The sequence below is a fragment of the Mustelus asterias genome, chromosome 11 (assembly GCF_964213995.1).
Source record: "Mustelus asterias chromosome 11, sMusAst1.hap1.1, whole genome shotgun sequence".
NCBI classification, from domain to species: domain Eukaryota; kingdom Metazoa; phylum Chordata; class Chondrichthyes; order Carcharhiniformes; family Triakidae; genus Mustelus; species Mustelus asterias.
The window spans coordinates 81419477-81438491 of record NC_135811.1 but is presented as its reverse complement, the minus strand read 5'-3'; the positions used below and the strand labels follow the sequence as shown (position 1 = coordinate 81438491).

Genomic DNA, 19015 nt, shown 5'->3' with positions numbered 1-19015 from the left:
TATGATGCAGTCAAATCAGCTGACCACTGTCTTTGAGATCCATGAGCTTAATTGTAGTTTTTGCGATCTAAACTCCAGATTTTAGTGGTGCAAGATGAATGTATTAATTTTTTAATCTTCTAAGGAATTCCATTGATTCCTTACAGTGCAGAAGGAGGCCATTCAGCCCATCAAGTCTGCACCCACCACAATCCTACCCGTAACCCCATGTATTTACCCTGCTAGTTCCCCTGACACTAAGTGGCAATTTAGCATGGATAAAAACTTAACCTGTACATCTTTGGACTGTGGGAGGAAATTGAAACACCTGGAGGAAACTCTCTCAGACACGGGGAGGAGAATGTGCTGAATTAGTTGTTCATGTAAATCAGTGTTAAATTGGGAAACTTCAGAATGACTGTGGAATCCATTGTCCTATAGATATATCTTATTGCAAATTATTCTAAATAAATTAATAAAACTGAATTACAGGAGAAGTTTGGCAATTCTGATCATGAAACAAGCTGAAGATTTGGGCTATGCATTTTTAGCAGATACTTGTTGTAATTTCAATTATTTATTCACTTGTACATTATTCCACTTATGTTGCTTTTATGTTTTCTTGGTTATTGTCAAACTTCCAGATGTATTAAGCTTGGTGATTTACAGGTAATAACATATTTATTTCTTCTTCTTACAGCTAAAGATTGGAAAGACTGCCATCTACCTTTTGTTGGAGAACACTCTACAGGAGAATGCCTGTTTCCATTGCACATGTTTGATGAACAAAGAGAGCAGTGCATGTTTGGGCCTCACTTCTGTGATGACAACATTGTAGTGACAAAACAAAAGCAGCTGTTTGTTGCTAACAAAATAGCATTTAGCTGGTTCTTTCTATTACTCTTCATACGGACCAAGTGTTTGCAGCAATTTGAACTAATTACTGAGATCCTAGCACTGCAAAGTTTCAATCAGATACTATGCTTTATTTATGCGTCTAGACTTGATGTGATTCCATATGATGTACAGGAGGTGGTAAATATAGTCAGGGTCTTTCAGATGAGTCATATTGCCAACACTTGCAAGAATCTGATTGAGAGTTGTGCTTTGCACGTTTCTGGGATGGCCCAGGAGGGAAAACAGTGCTCTCAGATCTCGCCTTCATTTTATTGTAATTCTGACAAAGAACTTGATTTATCTACCAAGATTTATCCAAGAGAAGGGACTAAACCATATTTGGTGAAAGTAGAAGATACAATGGCAAAACGACATTTAAAAACGAGAGACCAAGCATATTATGAAGAAAATAAGCAAGCTGAGGATGTTTGTGGAATGGAAGGAGATGCCGAAGACTCTAATGACTCAGATGGCCAACGATCCTATAACCAAGAACAAATCATTGTTGAGGTAAATCTTAATAACCAGACTTTAAATGTTTCAAAAGGGACAGAAGGTGTATCTTCACAGTCTGAGAAAACTGCCACGGTTGACTCCAGTGATGGTGATGATGAAGAGGGGGACGATGAGGTTGATGACATTGACACTGAAGATGAACAAGATGAAGAAGAAATAGAAGACTATATCAAACATGGAAAAAACAAGGGAACCAGCAGAATTGGGGCAGCAGAAGCAACTCACTCAAGGGAAAGTGCAAAGATTAGTATGTCTAAGCAGAGAAAGAGACAAAGTAAAAACCCCAAAGTTCCAAATCAAAAAGAAAAGCAGATTGAAGAAAAACAGAATCTCACCTGTGAGAAATGTCCCAGAGTCTTCAATAATCGCTGGTATCTTGAAAAGCATATGAATGTCACTCACAGTCGAATGCAGATCTGTGATAAGTGTGGGAAAAAATTTGTGCTAGAAAGTGAACTTGTCCTTCATCAACAAACAGAGTGTGAAAAAAATATTCAGGTAGGCTACAGCTCTTTCTTTGTATTAATTGGTAAAGTACATCTTGCATTTTCTAGCTTAATTATGAAGTAGATCGTCTGTCAGAAACAAGACAATTTCTTTCAGGTTCTGTTTCCCATTGAAGACACGTGCTCACCTTTTGTCATTTTAAGCTTGCAGGATTTTCCCTGCCTGGCAGCCAAGTTAAGCAGCCGGCTCCCCGGCCGTCTATTTCCAAAAAAAAAATTCAATTCCTATTGAATCCAATTCCATATCCCCATGAGAGAGCCAAATAAGATCCAAGCTGACGAGATGTGACATTGCACCCCATCTTCAGCTTGATCTGGCGCTTCACCTTAGCCAAAAGGCCGAGATGGCTTAAAAAAATTGCATCTGGCAACACTTCAGTTAAACCTCCATCGGGTACCCAAGATCATTGACTCTATCCTAGCCTGGGAGATCGACTTGCTTGATCGTTGATTCTCTGCTGCGAACCATGTGGTGGTGTTAGTTAATCACTCTTGAGGTGTGCAATAACCAATTGATTTCTCTTCTTCCCCCCCCCCCCCCCCAGCCCTGCCTGCCCCCAAGAATGAAACCCAGCTGCCACAAACCAATTAGTCCCATAGCTGAGATGAAGTGAAGATTTCAGTAGAATGGAGACCATAGCTGCATTATTCCTTTCTATTTTGTTGTAGTTAGTGGATATAAGAAATTTCCTGATACAAGGGATTTCAATGCATCACAGCAATTGCTCACCCTAAAGCAAAAAATGTTTTTTTTTGTGTGTTTGTTTTAATGAGTACTTTTCAATAGTGGAAAGATGTTGGTAGTTAAGTTTAAAATTGGCCTGATATGAATGTCGAAGTAAAGGACATTAGAATGGTTTTATCATTTGATAAATGCATATAACTGAGAGAACTTTGTGCACATTGAAGCAATATCCTCTTTGATTATTCAGTTATACTGTAGCTTTCATAGATGGGCACCAATATGTAACTTTTAAAAATGAACTTCAATGCAATTAAGATATTCACCCTGAAAAAAGAAATGACTGTTACAAAGGGCTGGCAAGATACAAGTCTAGCAAAATCATGGTAACGGTTGTTGTGGTTGGTTCCTAGAGCTATCAGAATCAGCGAGAAGTGAAAATGAATTGCTAACTGGTCCTGTTTGTTTAAAACTGGTATCTCGTCTTCCTTTTGATAGCATTTCCATTCAGATAATCACAGCGGGATATGATTAAAGTTCAGTTCACTTCATACTTTTTGCATGGTGCCCTGAACATTACAAATATTTCTGTTGCTCAAATCTAACATTTTCATCACAAATTTTGAGGTCTATTTATGGGAAGTTGTTTTTAAAAATGGAAAATCCATCACTGTTTCTCTCTCAAGCTCTCTCCCTATCTCCCGCTGTTCTTATGAGGATGTTGAAGAATTAAATACAATTCTTGCCCGTTTTATTTTTTAATGAATTTTTATCATCTCCATCGTCTTGTAAACCAGTGTGTGAAAGTGCTTATCTTCATTACTTTGAAAAAAATTGAGGGTGTCAGGAGAAAACACACTGCATCTATTCATCACCTGATCTTAAGTTAAAACATAACTTCCTCAGAACCCTTTTACATGCATTGAATATTTGGATTTTTATGACAAGCTTTACACATGCTAATTGTCTAAATAAAATACATTTTCTAAATTTATTTCCTGTGCAACAGTTACGTTATGCTTTGACATAAAACAAGGGTGGAAATGCAAACTTTTTTAAAGGCAAGATTAAAAGTACAGGCCAAAAGCATTCTTACAAGGAAACATAACAATGTTGAGGGAACTAAATACACAAAGCAACTTTATTAATCCAATTTTATGCATAAATTTGAATGCTGATCATTATACAATAGCATGTTGATTTTTAACCATTTAAGGAAGTCAATATTTAATAAATGATTATTGTTTTGGTATTAAGGATAGCTGAGAATATCTGCTTTATACTCTACTTGGCCTGGATTACTGCTGAGAGTACTGTGCGAAATGTACCATGCACAACCCAATGAGGTTGTACAATCCAGTTGTGTAAACAGTTAATAAAAAGTATTTAATGTAAAAGAAACACAATGAGACTAATATGCACTATGACACTTAAGTATATTAACTAAACCACCATTTTATTTGAAGTTATCTCTTGTTCCTCAAATATACCCACATTCAATTAACTCATTGAGACATCCCTGTTCTCAAACAACTTCCAAGTCAAATCCAGCAAATAGTTTTTCCCACAATACAGCTCAGATGATCAAGTCTGGGAAAGCATTTTTTCTTTGTTCAGTGAAGGCACGAAACTGTGTCTCTTATTATTTAGTTTATTTTTGATATTCCACCCTGTGGATTTGGCTGTCTACCTCTCTCAGTTCCTTGCCTTTGTATCGCCCTTCTGACCTCTGGTAAACAGCTTTTCTGATATGGCAATTCACACCTCAATTTCTCTGAACCCCTGCTTAGCTGATTACTGAGGAAATCGCACCCCATTATTCTTTTAGACGCCTGCTAATCTTGTTACAGGCTTGTTATTTTGTTTTCATCTCAAGTTCAACTATTAACATTGTTAACTTCTTAAATTCATAAGAAAATATTCATGTTCTGTTCCCCATTTTCATCAACTTGCAGTATTGCTAAGCTTGTCAACATATCAAAGGCACTAGTTCCATGAACATAGCCAAGCTGTCCCTACCTTATGCAACTTACATTTCCCACAGTTTTTTAATATATAATCAACAGAAAATATTTCAATTTTATGGATTTCTGATATTTTCACTATGATTCATGAAGGCCTGCTACCATTTTCTCAAGACCAACCAGAGATGCCAATAAATTCTGACTTCCCCAACATTACACTGGTCCCAAGAATAAATAAGAAAATTATCACAAACATTTTCTATCATGTACTTGTTTCTTACTACCTTTAGTTATGAGATACGCACTCCTTTCTACTTTACTTTTATCATGTTTCCCTACATCATGCAAGTCTTGGAATTTGAAAAAGGAATAGATGACCTGTTCCCTGCTTTCATCGACACCACTCCAAACTGGCTTCCAAGAAGCATACCGACCACAGCATATCGCACTGGGAACTCCTCTGACAATACGTCTGCCTCTCTCACCCCCAACCACCTTTGCCAAATGGCATTCCTGGTATATCTCATCTGACCTTTTTCACTCAGTCAGGAGCCAGGTGACAAATCTGAACACTTCACCTTAGTGCTGGCAGCTATCTTGAATCCAAAAGTATTGAGGAAGGTTATTCAGCCCATTATGCCTGTGTTGGCTGTCAAAGAACACTTGCTTAGTCCTGCATCTTGTTAAACATTGGGGGTAAAAATTTGTTTACCCCTTTTATTGGACCCAGGTTTGCAATTTGCAGCCTCTCCACAATGGCTTCAGTGGAGATGGGCTACACCTAAGCTGGGTCCTTCTACATTATGTATCTGATTGTAGCACAGGACAGAGTGGCTTCCTTGCTGCTGACTTGCTCTGTGCTTAGCAGGGGACTGAACAGAACTGTGCTGACAACATGTGGTTAGCCAGCGCTCTCCTGTTAAAGGCAGCTGTCCCTCTTAAAGAGAAGTTTCACAGAATAATATTGCTTTAATTTATGTGATGAAAAATGGAGCACCAGGGCAAAGAGTGGGTTCCAAAGTGACTGATGTAGTTCTAGAGGCATTACAGGTGACAATAGGCAGGAAACATGATGCCATGGCTCTGCAAGACCAGGAAACCCTTGGGCATCCCACAGAAGGGAATGGGAACAGGTGGCCAGTGTGGTGAAGTCTCAGAATCTAGACCCGAGGATCTGGCCCTCATGAGTAGTCAAAATCAGGTGAGTGCATCTTTCTGTATCTCCTACCCAACACGCCACCTACCTGAATGTACCGCACGCTGCTGAAAGCACCACACTCTGATCACTCACTCAGCAGCTGCCCCTGCTACAGAGAACTCTCAGAATATTCAGATACTTCGCTTCACCTTCACGTACTTCAGGTCCACCTTTTTGCTGCATTCACTTGCCTGCTACTCAGCTATGTCATGCACATCACCCAAATACAGTGTTATCCAATCACTGCTGTTCTGACTTCTCCATCGACCTCTCCATAGCAGGATAGGGTGGCACATAGTAGAAGGCAACAGAAGAGAACTGGCAGTGGGCAAGGATATCTGCCTCTCCTGAGCCCAAAAAGGAGCTGGTTGTCAGCATCCTCTAGCTGGCTGTGATGGAGATACATTTCTCACTCCTGTTTTGTTGCCCTGATCAAATGGAATTTTTCAGTTCCAAAAGAACACAGCACACCAGCTCCCAAACACCAATCTTGGATTTCCTTCCTTACCTCTCTTCTTAATTTTACATTATTTTCTGTCTGCATTTGCGGCTCTCTTGCTTGTTATACTTTTCTCTATCCAGAAAACAAGTTCATCACCGGAGCTAAAAATTCAATTCAAGCAGTTTTGCAAAGAGAAGGTAAATCTCCAAGTTTAGAAACTGTCATATTTCTCAACTAATGGGCTTATGATCCATTTTTCAGCATTCTCCTGATGCATATCCCAGTAATCAATTCAGAGGATCGCACAAGATTTCACGCATTTTAAGATTTTTACTGTAATAGACATACTAAAATCAACATAGACTAAAGCCGAGATTTTAGTGCAGCGGGCCGGAAGAATTGCGCGTCAGCCAATTCATAAGACATAGGAACAGAATTAGGTCACTCAGCCCATTGAGTCTGCTCCGCAGTTCAATCATGGCTGATATTATTCTCCTGCCTTTTCCCCATAGCCCCTGATTCCCTTGCACGGAGTTCCTGCGAGCATTCGCGCCACGCTTGCATCTCCCAGGCCCAGATTTCTGGCAGCGTCTGCGCAACACCGGAAATCAGCTGGGAAGCGGGGCTAACATTTAAATAGTATTCTACATACTGTTTAAATGCTATTAGCAGGCCCGAAACTGAATTCTCCGGGCCCGCCAGCCTCTCTCTCCCCACCAGAGTGTTTCAGTCCAGCAGGGATTACAGTAGCTCCCCACTTCAGGGAACTAGAGGCCTGACCCTGCTGGAGTGAAGGGAGGGGGGAAATCATGGGGTCGGTTGGGGGGGGGGGGGTGTCCCCTGGGCATTGGCACCCTGGCAATGTCATGGGGCACCTTGGCACTGGGCATGGGGCAGTGCATTGGGGGCAGGGCCAATGGGGCAATCAGTGGGGTGGGGGGGCCTGCTGCCATTCTGCCATTCTGATCGATGGGGTCTGGAGGGAGGCCAGCGATGTGGGAGGAGGTGGTCTGCCGGCAGGGGAGTGGGGGGGGGGGGGGAAAGAGGGAGGGGTGGCTGTTGATCGGGGTAGGGCTGGGGGGAGGGGGTTGGGGCTGGTCCATGAATGGACAAGGGGATGCAATCGAGCCATGTGAGGGGGTTATGGGGGGGGGCAGCACTACAGGGGTCCTGGGCTGGCCAGTAATCGAACTGGCCAGCGATCAAGAGGTTGACAGTTCGGGGCCACTGCGCGTGCGCAGAGGCCAGCTGGTTTCAGCTTCTCCAGCGTGAATAGGCCCCACCCCCGAAATCAAATTATATTCTCGCTGGTGGCCTCTGCAGTGCAGTGTGGGAGATTGTAGTGTGAACTCCCACTGAAAATACAACATGAATTACTCCATTTTCCTACGAATTCAACACTTAATTTCTTTGGAAGAATTGCGGCCTAAATTTCCAAGAGAAAATGCTGGATAAACATAGCAGGTCTGGCAGCATCTGTGGAGAGAGTTAAACTTTCAGATGTAAATGACCCTTCTTTAGAACTGAAGAAAGGCAGAAATGTAAAGAATTAGATAGTTAGAAAAAGGGCAGAGGAAGTGGGGCTGAATAGAAGACCAGGGATAAGTCAGGGCAGAGGAAATATTGACCAATTTGTCATGGACATAAAAATAAAGGGGGGTGTTAATGGTGAGATTAAGGGATGAAGAGTACTAAAAGTGGCAAAAAGTGAGGTAAACAGAATGCATTAATGGAAGTAGCTGAACTGCCAACGACAGGTAGCCAGTAGAGGGGCGGTGGCAGGCCAAGGACCTGAAAAACAACTAACAAATTACAAAGTGGAAGGTGGTTTAAGATGGAGGGGAAGCTTACTGTCTAAAGTTGTTGAACTCAACATTGAGGTCAGAAGGCAGCTACATGCCTAAACAAACGCAACCCTCTGAGCATAATCAAATGGACCTCCAGAAGCCTCTGGTGATTCCGTGGTCTTGAAATCCTCTTAGATTTTGTTTCTTTGAACCAGGGATCCATCCTCGCCAGCATTCTGATGGTTAACACAAATTCATTTCTTCTTCTGACTTGGCAGAGTAGCACCTGTTGTGGATTGTCTACCCCTAAATGTGACTCTGTCTGTCTGAGTTTGTCCAACAGCAAGGTCAACTGCCTCCTCCTTTTGCACCAAGTTGCTAAAGCTGGTACCAGACTTTGAAGAAGTTTCAGCTTGAATCTTTTCTCCATAACAAGCAGGTCAAGTACTTCTATCTTTGAGCAAATTTAATATGAAGTCTCGTGGACTTGTCTCCTGGCAGATTCCTAGGAAGACTCTTTCTTCTCCCCCCCCCCCCCCCCCCCCATCCTTTCGAAACTACTCCATTTAACATTGAATTAAAGGAGATAGTCTAAACCCAATTGTCTTTTAGACTGCAGTAGCTATAACAGGATCACACAACACAGTTTTAGCCTATAATCAGCAATATATATCTAATGACCTTAATAGATATGTCATGGAACAAAGAGAACTGGGGGTACATGTTCATAGCTCCTTGAAAGTGGAGTCACAGGTGGACAGAGTGGTGAAGAAGGCATTCAGCATGCTTGGTTTCATCGGTCAGAACATTGAATACAGGAGTTGGGATGTCTTGTTGAAGTTGTACAAGACATTGGTAAGGCCACACTTGGAATACTGTGTACAGTTCTGGTCACCCTATTACAGAAAGAATATTATTAAACTAGAAAGTACAGAAAAGATTTACTAGGATGCTACCGGGACTTCATGGTTTGAGTTATAAGGAGAAGCTGGATAGACTGTGACTTTTTTTTTTCTGGAGCCTAGGAGGCTTAGGGGTGATCTTATAGCGGTCTATAAAATAATGAGGGGCATAGATCAACTCCTGACCTCATTACAGCCTTGGTTCAAGCATGGACAAAACGGAATTCCAGAGGCGAGATGAGAATGACTGTCCATGAACCAAGGCTGTATTTGACCAAGTGTGGCATCAAGAAGTTCTAGCAAAACTGGAGTCAATGGGAATCGGGAAAACTCTTCACTGATAGAGTCATATGAGTTGTTGGAGGTCAGTCATCTCAGCTCCAGGATATCAATGCAGAAGTCCAGTGTCCTAGGCCCAACCATCTTGCTTCATCAATTACCTTCCTTCCATAATAAGGTTAAAAGTGGCAATGTTCAATTGTGCAATATTCAGCACCATTTGTGACTCTTCAGAGACTGAAGCAGTCCGTGCTCATATGCAGCAAAGCCTACTCAATATCTAGGCTTGAGCTGACAGGTGGCAAGTAATATTTGCGCCACGTAAGTGCCAGACAATGACCATCTCCAACAAGAGAGAATCTAACCATTACCCCTTGACATTGAATGGCATCACTGTCACTGAATCCACCACTGTCAACATCCTGGGGGTTACCATTGACCAAAAACTTAACAGGACTAGCCATATAAATACTGTGGCTACAAGAGCAGGTCAGAGGCTAGGAATCTTGCGGCAAGTAACTCATTTGACTCTCCCAAACCTGTTTACAACCTACAAGGCACAAGTCAAATGTGATGGAATATTCTCCTCCATGCCTGGTTAGGTGCAGCTCCAGTAACACTGACAAGATGCTTGACACCATCCAGGACAAAGCAGCCTGCTTGATTGACATGCTGTCCACAAACATTCACTCCCTTTACCACTGCCACACAATGGGAGAAGTGTGTACCATCTACAAAATGCACTGCACCAACTCACCAAGGCTTCTTAGACTAAAACTTCCAAAGCCGTGAATTGCAGCAGTTCAAATAGGCAGCTCCCCACCTTCTCATGGGCAATTAGGGATTGGCAATGAATGCTGGCCTTGCCAGCTGAGCCTAACGCATGTTAAAAACTTTTTGAACATTGGCCAGAACACCAGGAGAGATTCCTGCTGTTCAGTAGTGTTATGGGCTCTCTAACGACCATGAAGCAGACAAAGTCCTTGACCAAACATCTCCCGTTGATGCAGGGTCCTGTCGGACTTCAATGGAGTATTGGACTAGATGGTGTGTTTGTCTAATTCATGAATTGTGAACATAGCTAAAAGTTAATACATCTGCATTTTCAAGAGAATTTTAAAATACTGTTATTTTGTAAATTATTACTTTGAATTAACTTTCACTGCAGAATGGAATATCACAATATGAAGGTAAATTTTAATTTTGGCAAGTATTATACTTATTAACTATTTTATTTGTTATGTTTTTAATGTTCAGATTTGGCCAAAATGTATTGTATATTTTAAAAGTGTTAAATAGATCTTTAAAGCTTGTGTATTTCAATTTTCCCTTTCGTGCGCTTTAACGAAAAGTGATTAAATGTTTTGCCTTGTTTACCATACCTCTGAACTTACCGGATATTTCCTGTAGATGGCACAGGAATCCAACTTGCAGTATTGCAGACTTTAAACGTGAAATACCTCCCCATGCATGTGGTTTCGCACATTTGTACTTTTGACAGCTTTACTAATCTCATGTATGAAAATTATACTTTAGAAAGTGCTTGTTTCATTTCTGAATAATGAAAAATCTAATGCAGATTTAAGTTTCCATGAGTAAACGGTGTGTACGTGCTGCAGTCAGAAGATAGTAAGCATGCACCCACATTGGTGAATTGTAGTGTTCACCCATGTTGTTCATGATGAGCTTTTGGTACCTGCTGTCCCTGTTTCAGTTGTCCAATGGCTGACTAGTGACTATCCTCCTGGCAGGATCGAGTGGCTCCAAGATGACACGACTGACGATGGGAAGTTCCGAACCAAGTCAATCCTGCACGGAAAACTTGGTAATTTGATACCTGAGCCAGACTAGTCCACAGAACTCCACGTTACTGCTTGGCTGACAAATGGAACCTGTTGCTGAAGGCTGGGGGTCCACTTGGCTCCAAATAACCACTTCCTATTGGGTAGGGTGACCAAAGTTGGGCTGGCAACAGGAAACATACCTGTGATTGAACTGGTTTAACTCCAGCAGTATCTTTTGGCCTTCTTGGGCATCCTGAATCTTGGCAACATGCACTTAAACTATCTAGAATTACGTAAGTGAAGTTGTTTGGTGCATATTGTTCAAATGGAAACTTCACAGGTGGGTATCAACTTCTCAGTACCTTGACTTGGAGACTCAAATATAATATTGGGTATCGATGTATGCCAGAGACCCAGTTGATCAAAAGAAAGGCATAAAATATGATTTGCGTGAATTCAGGTTTACACAGAACTCAAAGCTCATGGCATATGTTTATATGAATTGAGTAACTTAATTGATCCATGGACATATATTCTCTGCTGCATAATTTGGTCATTAGCCCATATTACTCATTTAGCAAAAATGAAGGCTCATTTCAGATCATATAAACAGGAGTAGGTCATTCAACCCTTTGCTCTGCCATTCAATTAGTTCATGGTTGATCTTTACCTCATCTCCATTTACCCATCATCCACAGCTTTTTAAGAGGAGAGATCATTGCTCAGCCTCCTAAACCCCAAGGGAAAATGACCATGTTTGTACATCCTGACCTCATAAATTAATCCTTTTGTCCTGGTGCCCCTTTGACCACTCTGGTGAATCTGCATCATTTCCCTTCCAATGCCAAAGATATTCTTTACAAGGTGCAGTGTGCGCTCAAAACTGAACACCATTCTCTACCGATGGGGTTTGACCACGGCCCTGTACAATCGGTGCATAACGTCCTCCTCTTTGTATTGCAGTTCCCTTGACGTAAAAGTCAAAATTCCATTTGCTTTCATAAATTAATTTTTACACGGAGTTAGCTTTTAGTGATTGTATTTGTTGTCTCGGTCTGGTTTCTCACCATTAAAGAAATACTGATTTGTCGTCTTGGATCTAAAGTCAGTAACCTTGTACGTGCTTAGAAAGGATGCTATTCCACTGAATGTCCAGAATTAAATCTGGTTGTATATTAAATATATAGGTAGCAAAGTATAATCAGTTTGTACTATTGAGTTCTGGATTTTAAATGAGCTGTCTGAGAGTGGGAGTAGTAGTGGAGAGAGCTATTTCTCTGCCTCTACAATTGGCTAGTTATAGGGTACCACTGAAAGTTCTGGGTCAAGTGTGTACAAGTTATGACAGCCTATCATTTCTGTCTAGCTGAAAATATATTTGAGAAGTAGCTAAGTAACCTCAGTGATCATTTGGAGGAGTTAGTTGCCAGAGGGGTGACAATGTCGGCAGAATGTTTCCACAGATGGGTTACCCTTTTTCGGAAAGGAAGAGAGAAATGGTGTGGAATGTCCTACATTGAACAGAGTATCAGCTAACCAGACATGCCCTGCAGTAAGTAGAATTTCTAAGATATTCCTGTTTTTCCCCCCCCAGTGTGTATCCTGTGGAAAATCTTTCAAGAAGCTGTGGTCTCTGCACGAGCACATCAAAGTTGTTCATGGCTTTGCTGAAAAGAAATTCTCCTGTGAGATTTGTGAGAAGAAATTCTACACAATGGCTCATGTTCGAAAACACATGGTCGGTGAGTTGATGATATCACCTTTTGATTGAGGGAATAGTAGAATGCTTCTTAATTTGCTTAAGAGGGTGAAAAGCTTGCTAATTACAGGTTTAAAAATCATTTGACCATTGTATTTATTCATCAAAACTATTTAGTCACTATCTCGAACAAGAGGAATCCCAGCTATTTCCCATTTTTCTTTAAAGGTCCCACAATTGCTGGATCTACCACCATCAACATCTTGAGGGTCACCATTGACAATAAGTGTCTCTATAATCAGACAGATCACACTAACTACAAGAGAAAGGCAAATGGTGGGTGCTCTGCAATGAGTATCTCAACTGATAATACTTCAGCGCCTTTATTTTCTGTAGTACTTGAGTCAGGATTGAAATGAAATGCTCTCCACTTGCTTGGATGAGTGTAACCCCACCAACATTTAAGAAGTTCAATGCTATTTAGGACAGAACAGAATTAAGTAACTAGACCTTCTCCTAATTTGCTGATTGCGGTGCCTGTAGTATGTACAATTTACAGGATGCACTGTAGCAATGGGATTATTGTAGGGCTACAGTCCAGAAGGAGGCCATTGAGCCTGTTGTGTCCGCCAGCTCTGTGCAAGAGCAACACTGCCACTCCCTCACCTTTTCCCTGTAGCTTTAATTTATTTTCTTTTGGGGTTACTTGAACAACATCTCTCCCCTAAAATCTCTCTCTAAATAGATCAAGAGCAGCAATTTTTTTGGAAAAGTTCCCACACCACCCTGACTTGGAAATATATCACCTCCTTTGTAATTGCTAGGTCATTATTCTGGAATTCTCTACCGAACACCTTTTTTATGAGAGCGTTACAAGGAGTGCTGCAGTTAAGAAGTGTAAGGAGAGGCAATAAATGCAAACTTGTCAGTGTCTCCCATCTCCTGAAAAAACTTTTTTTAAAAGTTAAGACTCCCAAGTCTCTCTCCAAATCATTCTTATCGATTTCAATACCACTTATCTGATACAAAATTGCTTCTTTATCTGTCTTGTACATTGCCTTATTGCTTTATTGTTGGTCATTTAAAGAAGCTTGTCTTCTCATTTAGTGTTGTGAGTTTTGTTTTAATGTTGTTCATGCTGATCTGATGTAGGATCCCTTGACCCGATTGGTGCCATTTTGGAGTGGCTGCAACTCTTTCAATGACCTTCCTTCCATCATAAGGTCATAAGTGAGGATGTCCGCTGATGACTGTGTTCAGCACCATTTACGACTCCTTAACTACTGAAGCCATCCATATCCAAATGCTACAAGATCTGGACAATATCCAGGCTTGGACTGACAAGTTCCAAATAACATTCACATCACACAAGTGCCAGGCAAGACAATCTCCAACAAGAGAGGATCTAACCATCACCCCTTGACATTCAATGGCACTTCCATTGCTGAATTCCCCAACTATCAGCATCCTGGGGGTTATCACTGACCAGAAACTTAACTGGACTAGCCATTTAGAGTGTGGTTACAAGAGCAGCTCAAAGGTTAGGAATCCTACAGCAGGTAACTTGCCTACTGACCCCCATAGCTTGTCCACAGTCTACAAGGCGCAACTCAGGAATGTGATGAAAGTGTTTTATGGCATGGGCAATGTATTATCAAGGTCAGTTGGCTTCACTGAGAGACAAGGCAATACTAGGCTATGGAAACGAGGAGGGACGGGGGAGCGGGGGGGTGGGGGAATAAGTACAAATCATGCCTTGAGACAGAACTGGAAGGAAAGGAAGGTCACTGTTCGAAGGCTAATCATGGGCCAGCAGCCCTTTTTTAAGTTGAATCCACCGCCCTACCTAACCTACCCAAACTCTCCCAGTCCAAAATAGCCTGGACCTGCCTGCTCCAGGGATCCACAGGCCTTGATCTTCCTCTCTATAGTCCCAACATCAGGACTGATGTCTTCCTCGCATTGCTGGGACTAATTGGTTGGCAGCTCCACAGCAATGAGCAATGACTTCCACAGCAATGAGGGGTGACCATCATTCATACCATTTTTGTTGCAACCTCCTAACATCTGTAGAGGGGGGGTGTTCAGGAAACTGAGATGATTCTGTCATTCTTCTGCAGATAATATGGTGGGGAACCATACACACAGTGACTTGACATTCTTTGAATAAAAGCACTGATAACTTAGCTGAACCAATGAGAATTAGATGATTGTAATTGGGAAAACGGGGCCACTTTCACAACTAGCAGAGATCCCAGCACCTTCCTTACAATTTGCCATCCACCATTAAGTGCCTTAATATGGGAAAAAGACTTCCTTGGAAGTTAAGGAGGTGCAAGCATGACTGATGTTAAATTGTTACAAGGTGCATTATTGGACGGAAGCTTCAAATGTAATGATGAATTTAACAGGAATGTCACCCAAAGGTTTTCAGTGGTCTTTAACTATGGATTGGAATCCTTCCTTCTGATCTTCCATAAATGAATTGAGCAGTTTTACAGTTTCCTCATGTTGACATCCGAATTGAGTGCAATCAAAAAAGCCTGAGCTATGGACATCTATCCTTAAAATAGACCAAACATATAGAACTATTTTTTAGAGTAGACCAACAGGGTGGCACTGGCACTCGATAACTGAAGAGTTTCTTTCAACTACCTGCCAGGATCTTCAGAACAGTATCTTTGCTTGGCTGAGTAAATAAAGAGAATGTTACCAACCATCCCACTGGGATACTCCCAACATCTGCACTTGCCTTGATCGCAGCTCAGTTGCTTTTAAAACAAAAATACCCAACAACTGTTCTGTACTCTGGTCTGAAAGAAAGATCTAGATTTGAAGTATTATTTAGTATTCTTACAGGGCAAGATTCGCCACTTTATTTCTATTGAGCCAAGAGAAGAACCAACAGTAGATATTGGGGCGAACCCAATGGGCATATAGGTAATAAAAACAGAGCGCAGTAGGTCCAGCAGCAGATGGAGAGAGAAACAAGAGTTAACATTGAGTCTTTGTGACCCTTCTTCAGAGCTGGAGAGAGAGAATTGTGATGGGTTTTATATTGTTGAAGAGAGGGGTGGAGCAAATGGCTCAGGGATTGATGGGAGAGCTATTTAAAAACATAACATTTTTAAAAATGCTTTACTCAGGTTTTGTTAGTAGTAGGTGCAGCTGAAATATAGTAAAAGTCACCATACTAAGTGCCGTGCTGGGTGAAAGAGCTGTGACACCAAAAGATTATCCCATGTTTGTTTACTTGTGGATTCAAGTCTTCTATTTGCATTCCGGAGTTTACTAAATTGTTGTGAATTTTTTAACAAGAAAAATAATGTATGCTATTTTAAAGATGATAAAGGTGCCAATGAACTGCATTTTTGTGGTGCTGTGTAGCATTTGGACATTTGTTGTTTCAGCACATACAAAAGATATGCCGTTCACCTGTGAAACATGTGGAAAGTCTTTTAAGCGCAGTATGTCACTGAAGGTCCATTCTCTTCAACATTCAGGAGAGAAACCTTTCAAATGTGAGGTAAGTTAATACGTTTACTTTCATGTGTTTTTTGGCCTGCGGTTCAAAAATAAATTTTAATAATTGGTTTTGGACACGAATTCTGAAACTTTTATGTTCTGTAGTAGGAATACATTACTTTCCGAATTATAAACTTGTTTACTTGATGAAACCAATTTATCCTGTGACATTAAAAAATCACCATTGCCCTTTCATAATTTAATGTCTCGCACTTCGTATATAAATAAGGAAAATAAATTTGTAATTTAATTTTGTAACCAAAATAATTTGTCCTGTTTGATACTAACAGCTGGACATTAAATGTATTCAAATAATTTGTTCTTTTGAAATGGGAAGCCCTCATTTCTATCTTCTCAGGGACTTGCAACTAAAATCAGAAATTCATGATATGGATTTTCAGGTGCACTGATATGCATGACACCACACGTGCTAAGACAGTTAGAACTCTGAAGGAATTAGTTACGATGGTATTAGGCGCTTCATGATTTATTTAAAAGTAATATATAAAACTTCATAATGTTTTGAGACAATTTACTAATTTATGCTCTTATTGTTCAAAATGTGACCAAGATAGAACAAAGAAAATTACAGCACAGGAATAGGCCCTTCGGCCCTCCAAGCCTGCACCGACCATGCTATCCGACTTAACTAAAACCCCCTACCCTTGCGGGGACCATATCCCTCTATTCCCATCCTATTCATGTATTTGTCAAGACGCCCCTTAAAAGTCACTACTGTATCCGCTTCCACTACCTCTCCTGGCAATGAGTTCCAGGCACCCACTACTCTCTGTGTAAAGAAGTTGCCTCATACATCTCCGTTAAATCTTGCCCCTCGCACCTTAAACCTATGCCCCCTAGTAATTGACTCCACCCTGGGAAAAAGCTTCTGACTATCCACTCTGTCCATGCCTCTCATAATCTTGTAGACTTCTATCAGGTCTCCCCTCAATCTTCGTCGTTCCAGTGAGAACAAACCAAGTTTCTACAACCTCTCCTCATAGCTAATGCCCTCCATACCAGGCAACATCCTGGTAAATCTTTTCTGTACCCTCTCCAAAGCCTCCACACCCCTCTGGTAGTGTGGCGGCCAGAATTGAACACTATATTCCAAGTGTGGCCTAACTAAGGTTCTATAAAGCTGCATCATGACTTGCCAATTTTTAAACTCAATACCCTGGCCAATGAAGGCAAGCATGCCGTATGCCTTCCTGACTACCTTCTCCACCTGCATTGCCCCTTTCAGTGACCTGTGTACCTGTACCCAGATCCCTTTGCCTCTTAAGGGTTCTGCCATTTACTGTATATTTCCTATCTGTATTAGACCTTCCAAAATGCATTACCTCACATTTGTCTGGATTAAACTCCATCTGCCATCTCTCCGCCCAAGTCTCCAACCGATCTATATCCTGCTGTATCCTCTGATGGTCCTCATCGCCATCCGCAAATCCACCAACTTTTGTCGTCCGCAAACTTACTAATCAAACCAGTTACATTTTCCTCCAAATCATACATATATAGCAAAGGTCCCAGCATTGATCCCTGAGGAACGCCACTTGTCACAGCCCTCCATTCAGAAACGCACCCTTCCACTGCTACCCTCTGTCTTCTTTGACTGAGCCAGTTTTGTATCCACCTTGCCAGCTCACTTCTGATCCCATGCGACTTCACCTTCTGCACCAGTCTGCCATGAGGGACCTTGTCAAAGGCCTTACTGAAGTCCATGTAGACAACATCCACTGCCCTACCCTCATCAATCATCTTCATCACTTCCTCGAAAAATTCGATCAAGTTCGTGAGACACGATCTCCTCTTCACAAAACCATGTTGCCTCTCACTAATACGTCCACTTATTTCCAAGTGGGAATAAATCGTGTCTCGAAGAATCTTCTCTAATAATTTCCCTACCACTGATCATGCTTAATAATCCAAAGAAACCACAAAGATTGGCCTGAGGTGGAATCTCTTGGGCTACAAGAAGATATAGATGGAATGGTCAAATGGGCAGATAAGTGGCAGATGGAATTTAACCCTGAAAAGAGTAAGATGATACACTTTGGCCTCCTTCTGCACTGTAGAGAGTCTATGATTCTATGACTTTTTAAAAAAACAATGAATGTAACTCTCTCTTTTACCTGAGCACAAATTAAACTGTTCGTAGAGAACAGCTACTTTTGCCTGCAACACACAAACTGTTCCGACGTGCAGGAAACCTAGAAATCAATCTACAATATCCCAAATTGACTATTAAATGGGATCCTTTCATCTACTATTGCTACCCAAGTAACCCTTATATCTAGGTCAGGTATTTCAAGTGAATAGAACAAAAGAACACAAATTTTGCTTAATGCTTTAGTTAAAAAAGCAGATTTACATGTCTGAATGCGTGTGTAACAAAATTCGATATTGGATATGTTTACTATGAAGATTTGGCTACAGGGGAAGATTTAACATAAGGTTTGGCTGGTGGGACTGTAGTAGCACCTCTTTGTGACATTCATTGTTTATAATTCAAATTTAAAATCCACTCACAAACAACCTGCATTTACATGTGTCTTTAAATAGTAAAACATGTCCTCGGGCACTCAACAGGAGTTTAACCAACCAAAAATGGACACGAAGGCAAAGGCTCATGTGCTACACCAAAAGTAACTGTAGCTGTTCTCCATGAGCCAAAAGTTTAATTTGTGTTCCGGTTAGGACAGGCAACTAAAAGTTTGTTTTTTAAAAAAGTAGGTTTTGAGGGGCACCTTGAAAGGAGGAAAGGGACTCTCCCAATGAGAGTCTGGATACGGAAAGCAGAATTTTAGATGAGATCAAGTTTATGGAAGCAGCCCCTCCAACCTGTACTGGAG

At 41.2% G+C, this 19015-nt stretch overlaps 1 protein-coding gene across 1 annotated transcript in view; it reads left to right on the top strand.

Annotated features, from left to right (window-relative positions):
• Positions 1-19015, top strand: part of LOC144500622 (zinc finger protein 652-like) — a 73456-nt gene that overhangs the window by 43683 nt on the left and 10758 nt on the right. Inside the window, 4 exon segments of the mRNA XM_078223855.1 lie at positions 680-767; positions 770-1890; positions 12531-12678; positions 16046-16161. Coding sequence (XP_078079981.1) covers positions 680-767; positions 770-1890; positions 12531-12678; positions 16046-16161 — 1473 coding nt within the window.